This window comes from Ovis aries, chromosome X (genome assembly GCF_016772045.2).
Source record: "Ovis aries strain OAR_USU_Benz2616 breed Rambouillet chromosome X, ARS-UI_Ramb_v3.0, whole genome shotgun sequence".
NCBI classification, from domain to species: Eukaryota; Metazoa; Chordata; class Mammalia; order Artiodactyla; family Bovidae; genus Ovis; species Ovis aries.
Genome location: NC_056080.1, coordinates 98,490,510 through 98,512,006, shown reverse-complemented (window position 1 = coordinate 98,512,006; position 21,497 = coordinate 98,490,510). Strand labels below are relative to the sequence as shown.

The 21,497-nt window shown below is 36.4% G+C and overlaps 1 protein-coding gene across 14 annotated transcripts in view; it reads right to left on the bottom strand.

The window, feature by feature from the left end:
- The window catches only part of ARHGEF6 (Rac/Cdc42 guanine nucleotide exchange factor 6), a 116,477-nt gene that overhangs the window by 35,043 nt on the left and 59,937 nt on the right, over nt 1-21,497 (bottom strand). For all 14 annotated transcript variants that reach the window (XM_004022312.6, XM_012107256.5, XM_012107257.5 and 11 more), the window contains 3 exons: nt 19,403-19,497; nt 16,226-16,321; nt 14,300-14,422 (listed from right to left, as the gene is read on the bottom strand). In XM_004022312.6, coding sequence (XP_004022361.3) covers nt 14,300-14,422; nt 16,226-16,321; nt 19,403-19,497 — 314 coding nt within the window. The remainder of the gene's footprint in view (nt 1-14,299; nt 14,423-16,225; nt 16,322-19,402; nt 19,498-21,497) is intronic.

Genomic DNA, 21,497 nt, shown 5'->3' with positions numbered 1-21,497 from the left:
ATTTGACATTTTTGTCAAATAAGTAGACATTTCTCTGAAAAAGACATACAGATGGCCAATAAGCACATGAAAAGATGCTCAACATCACTAATTATTTGAGGAATGCAAAACAAAACTGAAATGAGGTATCACCTCACACAAATGGAAAATAACAAATACTATAATATATCCTTACTCCTCATTCTTCTCTCAGTTTCATTAATAGACAGAAAATTATTATACTAATAATAATTATGGGAATGTATTATTGGGTTTATAACATATAGACATGATATGTATAACAAAAGTAGCACAAAAAGGGAATTAGAGAAAAAGAAAAGGAAGTAGAAATAGAGCTACACTAGGAGCAACGTTTTTATATCTCCCCAGAATTAAGTTACTGTTACTATGAAGCAGATTCAGGCAAGATGTATATGGAAAGCCTCAAAGCAAACACTAAATAATAATTTATGGGGTGGGAGAAGAGGTTGACTCAGATGGACATGAGGGATCTGCTGTGACAGAAAATGATTTTGAATTGTGGTGATGGTTGCACAACTCTATACATTTACTAAATGTAAGTTAAGCAAACTGCTTAAAAAACAAAATAATTTAAAAAATCATTAAAGGAAATTGGGTTTCAGCTCTGACATCCAAAGAGCTTAGAAGTTATCATTACCATTCTCACAACAAGAAAAACACTGAACAAACTGAAAATCAATTACTTTTCTTAGATCCACTGAGAATTGAGATCACAAGGAAAGCCACCAGCCCAAAATCTAGAAAGACAGTCAAACACAAAGAATTAAAACCAAGATCAACTTCCTTGAGGAGAAGCCACTGGTACTTTTGACACACTGCAAGAGTCTGAGCATGGAACTGGCTTGACAATTAAAAATTCCCAAGGATCCAGTCTTAGGGAGCCCAAAACTTTTGTGTGTTTTGTATCCATTAACCCAAGCAGGCTCTCACAGAGAAAATCAGAGAAAAATCCCTTTGTGTTTCAGAGAAGGGGAGAGAAAAGTGACCGTACTGAAATGCTCCCAGAACATTCTCTGTAACAAAGGCTTGCTCTCCAAAGGAAACTATGTTGTCAGAGACTTATCTGACCCTCTCTAATCTTCCTCTCATAGGTAAGAGGAGGAAAAAAGTCTAAGAAACATTTCTACAGATCAGAGGTCAGGGACACTGGTCTATTAAATAAGTAAAATTTATCCATAATATTATAGAATGCATCCCCTCCATTACACCTTATAACAACCACATCAACATGGCTCCAATATAACAATGGTGGATTACAGCTGAGAGAGCTGCAAGATATAGACTCTGTGAAGAAATTCTTAAGAAACACAAAGACACAGAGGGAGGGGAAAAAACAAAGAAACTAGAAAAAAACTAAAGCCTCGAGTACTCACAGAAAGCACAAACAAAAGAAGAAAAAATAAGTAAGTGGGACTATATCAAACTCAGAAACTTCTGCACAAGTAAAGGAAACTATCAATAGAAAGAAAGGCAACCTATGGAATAGGAGAAAATATTTGCAAGTCATAATCCTTTAAGGGGCAATATTCATAATATGTAAAGAACTAAACTCAATAGCAAAAAAAAAAAAATCTGATTTAAAAATGGGTTGAAGAACTGAAAAGACATTTTTCCAAAGAAAACATACAAATGACCAACAGGTATATAAAAAGGTGCTCAGTATCACAAATCATCAGGGAAATACAAATCAAAACAATAATCAAATACTACTCATGCCTGCTAGGATGGTTATCATCAAAAAGACAAGAGATGGCAAGTGTTGGAAAGGATGTAGAAGAAAGGGAACCCTTGTTCACTATTGGTGGGAATGTAAATTGGTGCAGCTACTATGTAAAACAGTATAGGGGTTCCTCAAAAAATTAAAAATATATCTACCATATGACCCAGTAATTTCACTTCTGGGTATATATCCAAAAACAAAACAAAAAAACTCAATTTAGAAAAGATACATTCACCCCAGTATAGCAGCACTATTTACAATGGCCAAAATACGAAAACAACCTAAGTTTTCATGGGTAGATGAATGGATAAAGAAGCTGTTTTATATCTATATCTATATAACATTTCAGCCCATTTTAAAATCAGATTGTTTGGCTCTTTTTTTGCTATTGAGTTGTATATATATATATATATATATATATATATATATATATATATAAAATACACACACTAATCAGCCATGAGAAAAAGAAATCCTGCCATGCACAACATGGATGGACATTAAGGGCATAATGCTAAAGTGAAATAAACCAGACAAAGAAAAATACTGTATGGTATCACTTACATGTGGAATCTAAATAAAGTGTCAAGCTCAAAGAGAGAGAGAGAGAGAAACTTGTCATATATAATAGAATTCCCATAAGACTATTAGTGGGTCTCTCAGCAGAATCTTTGCAGGTCAGAAGGGAGAGGGATGATATATCGAAAGTTGTTTTTAATTTTTTATAATTGAAGGATAATTGCTTTACAGAATTTAGTCTCTAAGTCATGTCTGACTCTTGTGATGTCATGGACTGTAGCTTGTCAGGCTCCTCTGTCCATGAGATTTCCCAGGCAAAAATACTGGAGTGAGTTGCCATTTCCTTCTTCAGGGGATCTTTCCGACCCAGGGACTGAATCTACCTCTTCTGCATTGCAGGTCGATTTTTTACTGCTGAGCCACCAGTGAAGTCCTATATTGAAAGTACTGAAAGAAAAATACTGCCAACCAATAATATCATATCTGGCATTATTATCCTTCATAAACAAAGGAGAAATAAAGACTTTCCTACATAAACAAAAGCTGGAGACTGTATCACCATTAGATCTGCCTTTACAAGAAATTCTAAACAGGGCCCTTTAAGTTGAAATTAAAAGACAATAAACAGCAACACAATAGCATTCTTATTTATAAAGTCACTGGTAAAGTTAAATATATAAACAAATACAGAATACTATAATACTGTTAGCTATAGTACATAACTTGCTTTAATTCTGGCATAGAAATTAAGAGATAAATGTATAAAAATAACTATAAAAAGATGCTAATGGATATACAATGTAAAAAGATGTATCTTGTGACATCAATAACATAAAGTGGAGGGGAAGTAAAGTGTAGAGATGTGTGTGTAACTGAAGTCAAATTTTTATCAACTTAAGAGAGATTGTCACATTTTATGTAAGCCTATAGTGATCATAAAGAAAATGCCTATAGATGATACACAAATGAAAATAAGAAAGGAATCAAAACATGTCACTACACAAAAATCAATAAAACATGAAGGAAGACAGCAAGAGACAAAAAAGGCTGCAAGATAAACAGAAAACAATGAACAAAATGGCAATAGCAAGTTCTTCCTTTTCAATAATTACTTTAAATTTAAATGGATTAAAGTCCTCAAAAGATATAGAACGGCTGAATGGATTTTTTTTTTTAAAGACCCAAATACATGCTGTCTAAAAAAACTCACTTTATTTTTAAAGACAAACTCAGGCTGAAACTGAAGAGATGGAAAAAGACATTTTATGCAAATAGTAACCAAAAGAGCACATGGGTGGCCACATTTATATCAGACAAAATAGACTTGATATCAAAAACTGTCAAAAGAGACAAAGAAGGACAAAAAAGTATCACAGTAAAATTATTAACTAACCAAGAAGATATAACAATTAAAATATGTATATATGCAAACAACATCAGAGCACACAAATATATAAAGCGAATATGAACAGACTAAAAGGAGATATAGATAGCAACACAATAATACCAGAGAAATTTAATATTGCACTATCAATAATGGATATAACATCCAGATAAAAAATGACTTGAAAAATGTTTATAGATCATACAGACCTAGCAAACATATACATATCAATCTGCCCAACAGAGCAGCATATGCATTCTTTTAGTGTACAGAGACCATTTTCCAGGTTAGGTTATATGTTATGTTACAAAACCAAGCTTAACTTTAAAAATACTGAAATCATACCAAGTATCCTTTCTGATTCCAACAGAATGAAACTAGAAATTAACAGGAAATTGGAAAATCCCCAAATATGTGGAAATTAAACAACACACACTTGAACAACCAAGGGCCAAAGAAGAAATCAAAAGGGAAATTAGAAAATATCTTCAGACAAATTATAATAAAAATATAACGTGTCAAAACTTACAGAATGCAACAAAACAATTCTAAAAAGGAAGTTTATAGTGATAAATGCCTATATTAAAAAGAAGAAAGAGCTCAAACAATCTGATTTTACACCTTAGAGAACTAGAAAAAAGAACAACAAACTAGGTCCAAAGTTAGCAGAAGGAAAGAAATAATAAAAATTAGAGCTGAAAAAATAAACAAAATTGACCTTTAGTAGACTAAGGGAAAAGACTCAGATAAATAAAGAAAATTATATAAGAGACATTACAACTGATGCCATGAAAATAAAAAGGATCATAAGTGACTACAGGCGTACCTCTTTTTATTGCACTTCACTTTATTGTGCTTCACATATATCGTGTTGTTTACAAATTGAAAGTTTGTGGCAACCCTGCGTCAAGCAAATCTATCAGCACCATTTTTCCAACAGCATTATTTTTAAATTAAGATATGCACATTTTAAAACGTGTTAATGCATGCTTAATAGCCTATAGTATAGTGTAAACATAACTTTTATATGCATTAGGAAAATTTCAGGTGAGTTACTTTATTGCAGTGGCCTGGACCAAACCTGCAATATCTCCAAGATATGTCTATTCTATGAACAATTATAAACTAACATACTGAATAACATAGAAGAAATAGACAAATTCCTGGAAACATACAACCTACCAACACTGAATCATGAAAAATTAAAAAAAAATTTAACACACCAATAATGAGTAAGAAGATTGAATTTGTAATCAAAAACCTCCCAACCAAGGAAAGCCCTGAACTCAGTGGCTACACTGCTGAATTCTATCAAACATTTAAAAATGAATTAACACCAATCCTTCTCAAACTTTTTCAAAAAAATTAAAGAGATAGGAACACTTTCAAACTAATTTTATGAGACCAGCATTACCCTGATATCAGAGCCAAAGAAAACTACAGACCATTATCCTGATGAACATAGATACAAAAATCCTCAACAAAATATGAGCAAACCAAATCTAATAGCACTTTTTAAAAGCATCATACACCATGACCAAGTGGGAAATATCCCTAGGACACAAGAATGATTTGACATAGAAAAATCAATCAGTGTGATACATCACACTCAAAGGACAAAAGATAAAAATCACATGATAATCTCAAGAGATGCAGAAAAAGCATTGACAAAAATCCAGCATCCTTTCATGATTTAAAAAAAACCAAACCACTAAACTAATCACAAACAGAAGGAAATTGCCTCAACATAAGAAGGCAATAGATGAAAAGCACACAGCTAACATACTCAGTGGTGAAAAACAGAGCTTTTTCTCTAAGATCAGGAACAAGATGCCTACTTTGGTTACTTCTATTCACATAGTACCGGCTGTCCTAGCCAGACAGGCAAGAAAGAATAACAGAAGGTATCCAAATGGGAAAGGAAGAAGTAAAATGATTTCTATTCACAGATGACATGATTTTATACATAGAAAACCCTAGAGATGCCACCAAAAAAACTGGTAAAATTGATAAATGAATTCAGTAAAGTTGCAGTATTCAAAATTAACATACATAAATCAGTTGCATTTCTAAACATTAACAATGAATTATCCAAAAAAAAAAAAAGAAAAAGAAACAGAGTAAGAAAGGAGGGAAAAAAGAAAGTAAATAAGTTTCATTCACAATAGCATCAAAAGAACACAATACTTAGGACTAAACATAACGAAAGAGACCAAAGACTTGTACGCTGAAAATTACAAAACATTGATGAAAAAATTGAAGAAGGAACAAACAAATGTAAAGACATCCCATATTCACATATCAGAAGAAATTATTTGTTAAAATGTCTAGACATCTAAAGTGATCTACTGATTCAAAGTTATCCCTATAAATTCTTAATGGCATTTCTTAGAGAAAAAGAAAAAAAAATCTCCAAATTCATATGGAACCAAAATGGACCCCAAATAACCAAAAGAATTTTGCGAAAGAACAAAGCTGGAGGCTTCACACTTCCTTGTTCCAAAACATATTACAAATCTACAGTATTTAAAACAGTATGGTATTGGCACAAAAGCAGACAATAGATCAATGGAACAAATAGGAAAGCCCAGAAATAAGTCTATGTATATATATTTAATTGATCTTTGTCCAGGATGCCAAGAATATATAATGAGAAAAAACTGTTTTACAAATGGTACTAGAAAAACTGGACATGCACATGTGAAAAAAGAAAGAAAGAAACTGGACCCTTACCTCACACCACACACAAAAATCAACTCAAAGTGGATTCAAGACTTAAACCTAAAACCTGAAACTATAAAATTCCTAGAAGAAAACAGGAGAAATGCTTTACAATATTGGTCTTAGTAATGATCTCCAAGAGCACAGTTAACAAAAGGAAAAATAGGCAAGTGGAACTACATCAAACTAAATGCCTTCTTCACAGCAAAGGAAACAATCAAGAAAATGAGAAGGCAATCTATAAAATAGGAAAAAAAATTTGTAATTCATATATTTGATAAAAGGCTAACCTCCAAAACAAATAAGGAACTCCTACAACTCAATAGTAAAAATACTAATAACCCAATTTAGAAGTGGGCAAAGGACTTGAATAGACATTTTCCTAAGACATACAAATGGTATATGAAAAGATGTTCAATATCACTAATCCTTAGGGAAGTGCAAATCAGAACTATGATGATATTTTATAGTAACTATAAATGGAGTATAACCTTTAAAATTTTTGAATCACTATATTGTACACCTGTAACATATTAACATTGTACAACTATACTTCAATTAAAATATTACATGAGTATTTATTTGAGGAAAACAGATACATGACCCTTACTACATAAGATTGTATACATTTACGTAAAGAACTGGAGAAGGAAATGGCAACCCACTCCAGTACTCTTGCCTAGAGAATCCTGTGGACAGAGGAGCCTGGTGGGCTGCCATCTATGGGGTCGCACAGAGTCAGACACGACTAAAGCGACTTAGCATGCATGCATGCATTGGAGAAGGAAATGGCAACCCACTCCAGTGTTCTTGCCTGGAGAATCCCAGGGACGGGGGAGCCTGGTGGGCTGCTGTCTATGGGGTCACACAGAGTTGGACACGACTGAAGCGACTTAGCAGCAGCAGCAGGTAAAGAACTGTAGAAACACACACAGAGATACACACACAATGAGACATTCCCTCACATCTGATTAGGATGGTCATTATCAATAAATGAGGAAAGAGAACTCTGGTGGTGCAGTGGATGAGAGTTCACCTGCCAGTGTGGGGGACATGGGTTTGATCCCTGGTCCAGGAGGATTCCACGTGCTGCAAAGCAACTGGGCACCACAAGCACCACAACTGAGTCTATGCTCCAGAGCCTGTGCGCCACAACTACTGAAGCCCACATGCCTAGAGCTGTGCTCCACAACAAAAGAATCCACCCCTATGAGAACCCTGTGCACCACAACCAGAGAGTAGTCCCTGCTCGCCGCAACTAGAGAAGGCCCACACAAAGCAATGAAGACCCAGTGCAGCCAAAAATAAATAAATAATTAAAATTAAGAAAGAAAGAAAGACAAATGTTGGCAAAGATGTGAAGAAACTGGAATCTTTGTGCACTGTTGGTGGGAATATAAATTGGTGCAGCCACAGTGGAAAATAGTATGGAAATTCCTCAAAACACTGAAAATAGAACTACTATTTAATCCAGCAATCCAACTTTTGGGTATTTATCCAAATAAATTGAAATAAGAATCTCAGACATTTGCATTCCCATGTTTGCTGAGGCATTATTTACAATAGCCAAGTTGTGAAAACAACCTAAATGTCCATTGATTATGAATGGATAAAGAAATGTACTATGTACATGCCTATCTCTTTAAACAGAAGGAAATACTGTCATATGTGAAAATATAAATGAACTTTGAGGACATTATGCTAAGTGAAATAAGTCAGTCACAGAAATACATTACATGATTCCATTTATATAAGGTATCTACATTAGTCAAACTCATAAAAGCAGGAAGTAAAATGGTGATTTCCAGGAGCTGAGGTAAGGGGGAAATGGGGAAGTTACTCTTCAATGGATATAAAGTTTCAGTTACAAAAGATGAAAAAATTCTAGAGATCTGCTGTACAAAATTATGCTAATAATTAACAATGTTGTTCTGTACACTTAAAAATTTGTTAGGAGGATAGATCTCATGTTATACAGTTGTTTGTTTATTTTACACAATAAAAATAGAAGGAAAAAAAGTGGAAGCAAAATTAAAACTTTCTCAGGCAAACAAAAACTGAGGGGAATTGTCACCAGTAGATTTTCTATCAACTATTTTTAAGAGAAGTATTTCAGAGAGAAGGAAACTTGGATCTACATAAAAAAGGAAGAGTGTCAGAGAATAAATGCAGGTAAAATAAAATCTTTTTTTCTTATTTTTAATAGAACTGTTCAAAGTAATAATTGCAATAATATATTGAGTGATTTTACATTATGAATAAATGAAATGAATGAGAACAATAAGAGATGAGGGGGAAGAACTGATAATACTCTAAGTTACTAGTGAAATGTTAAGTGTTATATGAGTAGTTGTTGTAAGTGCTGTCAGAGTAGTTGTAAATGGATATTTCAAGCTCTAGGGAAATCACTAAAATTCTTCCTAAAAGAGAAGAGAAAATGAAATCATACAAAATGTTTAACTAAAACCAGAGAAGGTAGTACAAGGGGGGTAGCAAAGAAAGAACAAGTGCAATGAATAGAAAACAGTTACAACATTTTAGATATTAATCCAACTATAATAATAATCACTTTAAATATGAATGGTCTAAATATGCCAGTTAAAAGATAGAGACTCTCAAAGTGGATTAAAAAACAAGACTCAATTATATATTGTCTATAAGACACAGATTACAAGCAAAGGAATGGAAAAAGACATATTGAGAGTAATCAAAAGATAGCTGGACTAGCTATGTTAATTTCAGAAAAAGCTGATTATCAGAACATGGAAAATTATCAGGGATAAAGAGAGAGAATTACATGAAGATAAAAAGGCCATCTCTCCAACAAGATAAAGCAATCCTTAACACAAATGCCTCTAACAAAAGAACATCAAAACACTTCAGGGAAAAGAAAGTGACAGAACTGGAAGGAGAAATAGATGGCTCCACTATTATAATCCATCCCTCTATCAGTATCAGTAAATTCAGCAGGTCAAAAATTGATAAGGATGTAATTGAAAAGAATAGTATCATTCATCTAGTTGATCTAATCAACATTTATTGAAAAATTGATTCAACAACAGCAAATACAAATTCTTAAGTTCACATGAACATTTACAAAGATAGATCCAATTCTGGGACATAAAATACAATGGAACAGATTTATAACAATAGAAATCAACAAATGGTGCTGGGACAATTGGATCAGTTCAGTTCAGTCGCTCAGTCGTGTCTGACTCTTTGCAACCCCATGGACTGCAGCACACTAGGCTTCCCTGTCCATCACCAACTCCCGGAGTTTACTCAAACTCATGTCCATTGAGTCAGTGATGCCATCCAACCATCTCATCCTCTGTTGTCCCCTTCTCCTCCCACCTTCAATCTTTCCCAGCATTACGATCTTTTCCAATGAGTCAGTTCTTCGCATCAGGTGGCCAAAGGATTGGAGTTTCAGCTTCAGCATCAGTCCTTACCATGAATATTCAGGACTGATTTCCTTTAGGATGAACTGGTTGGATCTCCTTGCAGTCCAAGGGACTCTCAAGATTCTTCTCCAACACCACAGTTCAAAAGCATCAATTCTTCCACCACTCAGCTTTCTTTATAAGTCCAACTCTCACATCCATACATGACTACTGGAAAAACCATAGCTTTGACAACATGGACCTTTTTTGGCAAAGTAATGTCTCTGCTTTCTAATATGCTGTCTAGGTTGGTCATAACTTTTTTTCCAAGGAGCAGGTGTCTTTTAATTTCATGGCTGCAGTCACCATCTGCAGTGATTTTGGAGCCCCCCAAAATAAAGTCTTGTCACTGTTTCCATCGTTTCCCCATCAATTTGCCATGAATTGATGGGACCGGATGCCATGATCTTCGTTTTCTGAATATTGAGTTTTAAGCCAACTTTTTCACTTTGCTCTTTCACTTTCATCAAGAGGCTCTTTAGTTCTTTGCTTTCCGCCATAAGGGTGGTGTCATTACTGATATTTCTCCCAGCAATCTTCCTTCCAACTGTGCTTCATCCAGTCCAGCATTTCTCATGATGCACTATAAGCAGGGTGACAATATACAGCCTTGATGTACTCCTTTCCCGATTTGGAATCAGTCTGTTGTTCCATGTCTAGTTCTAACTGTTGCTTCTTGATCTGCATACAGATTTCTTAGGAGGCAGGTCAGTTGGTCTGGTATTTCTGTCTCTTTAAGAATTTTCCACAGTTTGTTGAGATCCACACAGTCAAAGGCTTTGGTATAGTTAATAAAGCAGAAGTAGATGTTTTTCTGGAACTCTTGCTTTTTTGATGATCAAGCGGATGTCGGCAATTTGATCTCTGGTTCCTCTGCCTTTTTTAAAACCAGCTTGAACATCTGAAAGTTCACGGTTCATGTACTGTCGAAGTCTGGCTTGGAGAATTTTGAGCATTACTTTGTTAGCATGTGAGATGAATGCAATTGTGCAGTAGTTTGAGCATTCTTTGGCATTGCCTTTCTTTGGGATTGGAATGAAAATTGACCTTTTCTAGTCCTGTGGCCACTGCTGAGTTTTCCAAATTTGCCGGCATATTGAGTGCAGCACTTTAACATCATCTTTTTCCTCCACTAGCTTTGTTCGTAGTGATGCTTTCTAAGGCCCACTTGACTTTGCATTCCAGGATGTCTGGCTCTAGGTGAGTGATCACACCATCATGATTATCCGGGTCGTGAAGATATTTTTTGTATAACTCTTCTGTGTATTCTTGCCACCGCTTCTTAATATCTTCTGTTTCTGTTAGGTCCATATCATTTCTGTCCTTTATTGAGCCCATCTTTGCATGACATGTTCCCTTGCTATCTCTAATTTTCTTGAAGAGATCTCTAGTCTTTCCCATTCTATTGTTTTCCTCTATTTCTTTGCACTGATCACTGAAGAAGGCTTTCTTATCTCTCCTTGCTATTCTTTGGATCTCTGCATTCAAATGGATATGTCTTTCCTTTTCTCCTTTGCCTTTTGCTTCTCTTCTTTTCACAGCTATTTGTAAGGCCTCCTCAGACAACCATTTTGCCTTTCGCATTTCTTTTTCTTAGGGATGGTCTTGATCACTGCCTCCTGTACAATGTCACAAACCTCCATCCATAGTTCTTCATGCACTCTATCTAATTCTAATCTAAGATCTAATTCCTTGAATCTATTTGTCACTTCCACTGTATAATCATAAGGGATTTGATTTAGGTCATACCTGAATAGTCTAGTGGTCTTCTCTACTTTCTTATCCACATACAAAAAAATGAAATTGGACTTCTACCTCACATCATATGTAAAAATTAGCTCAAAAAAGGATTAAAGAGCTAATACTATAGAATTCTTAGAAAGGTGTATCTTCATAGCCTAGATTAGGCAATAGTTTTTTGGATACAACACCAAAATATAAGCAAAGTAGATAAAATAGATGTATCGGACATCATCAAAATTAAACAAAATAAAAATTTTTGTGCTTCAAAAGATACCATCAAGTGAGTAAAAAGAAAACCCACAAAATGGGAGAAATTTTTTTGCAAATCACACATTGGATAAGAGTATATAAAGAAGAATGTACAAAGAAATGTTGCCACTCAAAAATGAAAAGATGAATTAACTCACATGAAAAATGGACAAACGATTTGAGTAGACGCATTTCCACAGAAGATATTAAAATAGCCAAGAAGCACAGGAAATATCATTAGCCCTTAGAGAAATGGAGGGTGACTGCTACTAGTAAGGGGTTTCTTTTGAGGGTGATGGAAATACTCTGGACCTAAATAGAGATGATGGTTGCACAACATAATATATAAGCAACCACTGAGTTGTACATTTTTAAATGGTGAATTTATGGTATGTTAATCATATCTCAATAACGAGACAAGTAACCCAGTTTAACAACAGGTGAAGGATCTGAATAGACATTTCCCCAAATGAAGGTGCACCAACTGCCAATAAGCACATGAAAGAGGTTCAACATCACAAGTCATTAGGGAAATGCAAATCAATATCACAATAAGGTATCATTTCATACCTTTTAGGAAGGCTATAATCTATAGTCAAAAAGACTAATGATAACAAATGTTGGTGAGGATGTGGAGAAAGTGGAACCCTCATAAATTATTAGTAGGAATATAAATTGGTGCAGCCACTTGGAAAAGTCTCACAGTTCCTCTAAAAGTAAAACAGAGTTACTGTATGACCCACCAATTTCACTCTTAGGTATCTACCCAAAAGAAATGAAAACATGTTCACACAAAGACTTGTACATGAACCTTCATAATAACACCATTCACAATCCATACGTCCACAAGCTGGTGAATGGAAGAACAATATGTGGTATTCATACAATGGAATGCTTTTCATTATATGACAATTTAAAAAGCAGTGTACTGATAAGTGCAACAGCACTGATGAACCTTGAAAACATGCTGAGTGAAGGAAGCCAGACACAAAAGGCCATATGTTGTGTCATTTCACTTATATGAAATGTTCAGAATAAGCAAATCTATAGTGACCTAAAGTATTTCAGTGGTTGCCGTGGTCTGGCAATAGAGACTCACTGCTAATGAATATGGATTTGTTTGGAGAATGATGAAAATCTTCTAATATTGATCATGGTGATGGTTGCATAGCTCTGAATTTACTTACATTAATTTAACACTTTAAATGGGTGAATTGTAAAGTATGTGAATTATATCTCAATAAAGCTGTTATATTAAAAAGGAAATGGCAACATTTTATTTCTTAAGTACATAAGTGTTCATTTTATGATAATCCTTTAAATTTGCATTCAGAGTATTCTCTTTGTAGGTGAAACATATGCCTCCATAAAGACATTTTTTTAGAAGTCTGACAGACCTGGATTCTAATTCTGGCTCAACCACTTAACAGTTATGAGTACTTGGGCAGATTACTTAACCTTCCAATGTCTTATCTGTAAAGCAGAGATGGTAATAATAGTAACTCTATCATAGGCTTTTACATCATGCGCTTGGCACATTGTCAGTGTTATTATTAGCTCTAAGCAGTTGAGCCACTTGCCTAAATAATCCAGAGTCATGGCTTCTCTTTCTTTAAACTCCAACGTCCATATTTGTTATTTCATAAAAATTCACAACTTTCATCAGGGAAGTAAAACTGACCTCCAAGGAGGACCTACTGAATTCTACCTTCAAAATGCCCTTATAAAGCCAATCAAGCCCCTCACAAAACAGGACAAAACCAAAGTTTCCATCACTTTCTGAGGGTTGGTGTCAACTAGTGTTCCAGCCTGGCTCTGGGAGTTCAAGTCAAATTAAGAGAAAAGTCTTTTCTGTCTATAGCAGCCTCCAGAATCATGTTGGTCTGAATCTAGACTCTGAGTTCACTCGTAAGAGCCTCTACGTGTTGTTCTTCCTATTTTCCCACCTGGATTTCTAGCACACAGTTTCAAAGTCAAAACTGTCTTCAAGTCTATCCTACAGAATCCCGGTCCCGATGACTATATCAGTGAATGTGTCAAGGATGAGCTGTCAGAGGGTAAGGAAGGGCAGGAGAGACGTGAGCTCAGCTGGATCCCTTGCAAGGACTCTTAAAGGAGACAGTGTTCTGCTGTTCTCCATGAATCCAAAAGCTTATATTCGTGTATAATTATAATCAGAGATCTTTGCTTAAAGTACATGACACATAATTTCATGTCTATTTCTCTCAAGAGTCTATACTCCATGAGGGAAGGGACCTTCTCTTCCTTGTTCACAACTGGATCCCCATCAGCTACTATAGGACTTTGCACATAGTAGGTGCCCAATAAATTACTTGTTACATGAATGGGCAATAAAACCATATAACAATGAATCAATTTCTGGTATGATGAACAGGGATAATCAAGAGTTCAGAGGGAGACTCTAGATTTCCAAATAGGTAGTTTGAGGAAAGGGTATCATTGCAAAACAGCTTTGGGGGGGAAATGTTAATAATTTACCTGTGCTGGGTGAGCACATTTACAGCTGAAGGATGATTTGCACAATATGCCAGATACATAGATTTAAAATGAGGCATGAGGCTCAGAAGACAACCACCTACTTTGTGTTGGTTTTCTGGAAACCTGTAAATAAAACAAGTGGAACACACAATGTAATAGAGAAAATAAGATAAAGGAAGATGATTTCTGCTAAACCTGGCAACATGCAAACCTTTTGAATTCTTTTGCCAAAGTTAAAAAGAAACTTCTATATTATAACCATTTTATCTATGAAATGCAAGTTCTTGGCCACTGCTTTAAACCCCAGCCACCAAACATAGCTCCAATACATAGAGTCAGATACTTATTTTGCATTAATAGGGGTTCTAAGATGCTTATTCAAATTATGATATTCAAATTTAGTCAGATACACTAAAAATACTCTTGATTAATTTACATGAAGTTCAAGTACAGATAGTTTAGTTAGTAAAAAAAAAATCTGCCTGCAATGCAGGAGACCCTGGTTTGATCCCTGGGTTGGGAAGATCCCCTGGAGAAGGGATAGGCTACCCACTCCAGTATTCTTGAGCTTTCCTGGTGGCTCAGCTGGTAAAGAATCCACCTGCAATGTGGGAGACCTGGGTTCAATCCCTGGGTTGGGAAGATCCCCTGGAGAAAGGAACAGCTACTCACTCCAGTCTTCTGGCCTAGAGAATTCCATGGACTGTATAGTCCATTGGGTCACAAAGAGTCGGACGTGACAGAGCAACTTTCACTTCACTTCACTTCAAGCACAGACAAAACTAACTGAATCCAGAAATGACACATCACAAAGAAGTGTTATGTAGTCTTGGTGGGAGTTGCTAGGCAAGGTGACACTCAGATGTTTAAAATTACAAGTCACCTATCTTAGTTTGCAAAAAACTCAGAAAAGCACAAGAAAAAAATTACGTGGAATTCCACCACTCAGAGATATCGATTATAATAATTTTGGCTTATTCTTTGGACTCTTCTATGTATTTCTCTATAAAATGGAAAACAAAGATGACAAATCTAGATGGCAATCTGCTCTTAGTCACCATCTTTCCATACCAATCATCTGGATCCCTATCAGCATTTGGAGTGGCTCTTGAGGTCTCCTTGGGAGGGCTCTCACCAGCTTCCTCTGCGGACAACCACTTGTGCTTCACTAAGTTCAAGAAACAGGCAATTGCCCCCAAGTTCCCTATAGACAACAAAAGTCACCAATGTCTGAGATCCACCACGTGGACAACTAATCTTGCCCCAGAAGTAAATTGCCTGATGATCATCACAGTTCACTCTGCAGTATGAAGTTGAACACCTCAATGATCTAGCTAGACTTCAGTGATGTATTGTGCTTCACATAAAGGCATTACTTGGAAAAGTAATTTGCTATGTACGAATTATCATCTAATATCCATAGTCAATTTAGACCTTATTTGTCAATATAATTTTTAAATAGAGCCAGAAGTAATTGACTAGATGTAGAACACTGATACTCAACTAGTGGTCTGACACTGTGAATACCACCACCTAGTGAATTTTCTCTGTTGTTGTTGTATAGCTGCTCAGTCATGTCCAACTGTTTTGTGACCCCATGGACTGTATGTAGCCTGCCAGGCTCCTCTGTCCGTGGGATTTCCCAAGCAAGAATACTGGAGTGGGCTGCCATTTCCTTCTCCAGGGGCTCTTCCTGACCCAGGGATTGTACCCCCATCTCCTGCTGTGCAGGCAGATTCTTTATCACTGAGCCACCAGGGAAGTCCAGATTTTCTCTGTATTGGGGCAATTTACTAAAGTTGTAATAAATGTATAAATGTATAAATACAAAGTGCCCATATCTAAGACAACAGTCAAAAGAAAACAAAACGCACATTAAAAAACCCAATGTTGCTAGCTATCTTAATGGCAATGTGAGACACTTACTTTGAACATTCTTCCAAGGCTTGGCAGAGCGTCTGTTGAAATGTACATACTTCCTCAAAGTTTCCCAATAAAGATGTAAACTCCACAGTACTCAGACTGAAAAATATATATATGCAGCTTCAGTGAAGAGAACTTGGGGATGACATCAGCTATCTCTCTCTAGTCTGGTTAGGTGATAGTTTGCTAGTAACTGGCAAATGGGACAAAAGAAGCAATTCTTATATTTTAACTTTTGCTTCTGAATTGACACCAACTCTGTGGTCTTAAGCAACTTTCTAAAACTTCTTTCTTGGTTTCCTTTTCTATAACAAGAATAATGATCCTAAAGAAAATGAGTGTTTACAAGAGACATTAGGTATTTTACAAAGCAAGGAGTAAATGAGTAACAAGTGCTTAACATCTGAGCATTGACAGAGAACAGATTGGTGGTTGCCAAAGGTGGGGAGAGGGGGTGGGTGGAATGGATTATGGTGGTCAAAAGGTTCAAGCTTCTAGTTATAAAATAAGGAAGGCATAGGGATGGAATGTACGGCATGGTGACCATAGTCAATAATACTGTACTGCATATTGGAAAGTTTCTGAGAGAGTAGGTCTTAAAAGTCCTCATCACAAGAAAAAAATTGTGTAACTATGTGTGATGATAAATGTTAACTAGATTTACTGTAGTGATTATGTCACAATATATACAAATACTGAATCATTACACTGCACATCTGAACTAATATAATGTTTACATGTCAATTGTATCTCAATAAAAAATAAATAAGAATCTAAAGTAGGTAGAATACATCACAGTTGGGAATAAGTGTAAAAACTTTTGAATTCTCTTCCCTAGAGGAGCTGGGACAGTAATTGGAAGATATTATATATGCCATATAAGGCACAAGGAAAAAGAGCAAAATCCAGCTTCTCTTAAATTAAAAGGCTTGTAAATCAACTCAGGGAAATGTGGAGAGGAAGTAGGAGGGAAGAAATAGTACTGATGTGTGTGTTTGTTTTTGGAATGGGATGGAATCAGACAAAGACAAACTGAACAATTTTATCCATCACCTCTGTACTAAGAATTCTCCCATCTTTTCTTCTCCTACCGGGAAAAAAAAAAAAAAAAAAAAAGGAGCCAACACTAGTATAGCGCTTAACACTGAGGTAAGCATTTTACAAATAACAACTTGTCTCAACCTTAAAATGACTTTATGAGATAGATACTATTGCTGTCTCCATTTTACACATAAGGAAACCCCCACACAGAGAGGTTAAGCAAATCAGCCAAAGTCACAAAGCCAGTGAATGGTGAAGCCAGAAGTTGAACTCAAACATTCTAGCTCCAGAGTAAATGCTCTTAACCACTTTTTGACAGAAAACTTTTCTGAAGATTGACTTAAAAGGCCAGTGTCTGCCACACGTTATTTCTCCTTAATATAATAATACTAGGAGAGGGTTTACAGGAGAGTAATTTTTGCTGACAAAGAAAAGGAAGACCCAAACAGATGTTACCAGGAACCCCTAGAGTATAAAAAGCACCCAGTTCCTCCACTCTGATGCTCTCTTGAACCACAAGCTGAAAAACCCCTCTCATGGGGGTCAAAAGTGAAACCATTTAGCCAGCTTTCCTGGCCGTTGCTCCCCTAGAGCAGCAGGAACTTGACTGAGCACTTAGCTGGACCCTTCAGGATTAAACAGTAAATAGTCTGCTTTGCTCAAATCATTTCAGGGTCTACAAGGCAGAACCAATGGGAAGTGACTGCAAGTGCATTTTGAATTTCCATGGAACAGTGTGGTTCGGGCTTGGTTCTCTCACCTCCTCTGCCCTGGCTCTTTTCCTTTCTTTGCCTTTGTCTAGTTCTTGATCGCTCATCAATCACTCCTTTATTTGAAATCTTGCCATCTCTGCTGTCAGCTTTAACACATCAGTGTCCCTCTCCTCTTCTGCCTGTCACCTCTAGAACACAGACCCACATTTCACGCAGTGGCAGGAGACACAGCGGGTTGAGTCTGGCCACTGACTAGACCATGTGATGGGCAGGGCAGTGAGCCTCTCTGGGATTTGGTTTTCTTATTTATTCAGTGAGGAAAGTCATTTCTTCCAGGGCACTAGACCCAATGATTCACTGAAGTTCCATTCAGCTCTAAGAACTATGATTCACAGAGCACTTCATATTTTACAAAATAATAACAAAAGCTACTTTGTTGTTGATCATTTAAACTCTGAAAAAACACAGGAATACAAAATCCTTTCATACTGAAGTAGGATTCCCATAGTGTCATGAAAATAACCAAGTGGGAAATTTAATAGGATATTATGTCTAAGCAAGCATGATTTAGAAAAAGGAAGAAAATAGTGAAACACATCATTAAACTTATTTAACCTAGAAGCCAACAATTTAGGCAATTGTTTGTCAAAAATATACTCAAACTGAAGTAAAAGAAGAGATTTTTGTCCTCCACTCTACTTATCAACTGCTAAATTTTCTATTTGACTTAAATCATAATCTCTAGGAAGGTTTAATCCATTAAAATAAAAACACACAAATGCAGTTGGACATTATTTGTTACATATGCCAGGTCTACAAGCACTGAAAAAAATGAGTGGTCAACAGTTTTCTTTTGTGAAAAGTAAGTTTGCAATTCAGGCCTTCAGATTTCCACGACCAGAATAAGGTTTGAATATTGGATTGTGTAAAACATCCTAACATCTCTTTCTCATTCTCTTTGGCCTGGGTGAAATACTGGCTTGAATGGCTCTTAGGAACACTCACAAAACGCCACGCTTTTTCCACTCTCAGAGCATGGGAAAGAGTTTCTGCCCTGGCAAGCAAAGGTCACAGCAAGCAGAAGAATTTCCAGTGTCTGTGCTTTTTGCATAAAAACATCAGCAAGTCCTTTCTCTGGAAGGTAAAACCAAATATATCCCTTTAAAAACAGACAAGACAAAAATGGTGACAGACAGAAAAGCAGATCGACTCATTCCCGCCACAGCCAGAAGAGAGAGAAAGTCAAGCTCTCCAAAAGCAACATCTTGCATAATTTCTGTTGCCTTGACCATGTTCTTGGCAACCTGTGATCTGTGGAAATTCTTCTAAAGGGCAAAATCAATTATTCACTGACATAAGAGTAATGACTCCATATGCTAACATTATCTTGCTTTCCTTAGTGAGGGGTTTAAAATATAAAACTTACTTGTTATTGGACTGCAGGGGTCTTAAGTAAGTAACAAGAAGAGACTGAAGTTCTTTAGCATAATCTTTTTCAGTGTCCAAGATATTCTGTAACACCTATGGAGAAACAAACATCAAGGTATTGTAATTGTCAGAAAAGTCCAAAATAAAATACAGTTTTAGATCTTTTGATCAAATTATAAGAAAGAAAAGTCTTATTTACTCAGGCTAGCACTGTGAGTAAGGAACACAAAATCTGAACACATTCTAGCAAACTAATAATTGCATGACAACTGGTTATATTGTATAACTCACACAAACATGTTTTTTCAGAACTACCTTTATTTGGAGGGGTCCTATCATTTACATAGCATGGCTCAGAATGCTTTTGTGTGCTTTAAATTATTTTATCCTCAGTAAAAGTCTCAGCTAACAAAGGGTCATCATTTCCATTTTATGGTTGAGAAGACTGAGACCAACTACCCCAAGACACAGAGATTCAATGTCAGGATAATGTCATGATAACTGATATCAAACACCAAAACAGATTTTTTTTAAATGATGTTTTTGAGAAGATCTTTAGGTGACAAAATCTGAGGACACTGAATTTTTAAACAGGGTTAAAACTGGTTTTTTAATTCAAAGTAAGAAGTGCTAGTATAAACATTTCAAAGAGACAAAGAAGCTGAAATGTGAGGAATTAAATGATGCTTACCAGTATTATTAATGATAGCCAAAAGAGAATCTTCTAGGCAAAATAATCAATAAATAGGTCCACAGTTTCTCTTCCCCCACCAGCCCTGGAGTCATGCCCCATTTCCCAGCCTTTTGTGGAGGCAGCTACAACCTTCATTCCAAGCTCTTAGAGATCCACCAAGCTAATATTTTGGTGTACTTTCTCTCATATCTTCTAATCCATTCAACACAAATTTACTGAGTGTCTATGTGGTGACAGGGCTTCCCTTGTGGCTCAGCTGGTAAAGAATCCGCCTGCAATGTGGGAGAACTGGGTTCAATCCCTGGGTTGGGAAGATCTCCTGGAGAAGGGAAAGGCTCCCCACTCCAATATTCTGGCCTGGAGAATTCCATGGACAGTCCATGGGGTCGCAAAGAGTCAGACACGACTGAGCAACTTTCACTATGTGGTGACAAAGGCTATACCTGCCCTCAGGGAGTTTCTACTCTATCTGCAGAGGGAGACATTAAACGGGGGACTCATAAGACCACGTGAAGCATTCTTAGCCAGGAGAAGCCCCTTAACCTACCAACATGCCAGATGTGTACTCACAAGACAGTGCATGATGATCTGCTTTTGAAAGGTGGAATGGAAAAACCTCCTGGAGGTCCAGGTAGCTGTGGTTTTTTTTGAAACAACTGAACTGAAGGGTAGTAGTCCAGGCTCTGCTACCAATGAACAGGTTGCTTCAGCTTTAAGGTTTCACTTGCCTCATCTCAGATTGTGACATCTCACCTACCTCAGGGACCATTGTGAAGAGGTAAGGGAGACACTGTACATGGAGGTGCTGGGTGAGTTGGGAAACAGTCCCTTCCAATTTAAAGGGTTAAAAGAAAGGTTCCTCAATGGCAGTTATCGACATTTCAGAACAGATTACTCTTTGTTGTGAGGGGATGCCCTGTGCACTGTAGGATGTTTAGCAACATCACTGGAATCTACCCATCAGATAGCTGCACGCCACCCCCTACCCAAGTATGACAATAAAAAATGTGCCCAGACCATGCCAAATGTCACCTAAAGGGCAATATCACCCCTAGCCAACAAGGACTAGGCTATGGGGTGGCCTCAAAAGTTAGGGCTTAAGTTGTAGCCCCTCCTGCCAGCCACTCATGTCTATTTTCAGTTTATCTGTTCCTTAAGAAGGAATGCCTACTCTAAAAATAAGCGTGCACCTAGGGGCCTACCAATGTGCTGTGAAATTAATCCAATAATGGAATAGAAATGCTACCCCCTATAGGAAGTCAAAGCACAACAAAGGAAATTAGAAACCATCTTGAGATGAATGAAAAAAAAAAACAAACACAACATAAAAAACTTGTAGGATGCAGTTAAAATAGTGTTGGGAGACTGCCTACATCAAAAAGGAAGAAACAGGACTTCT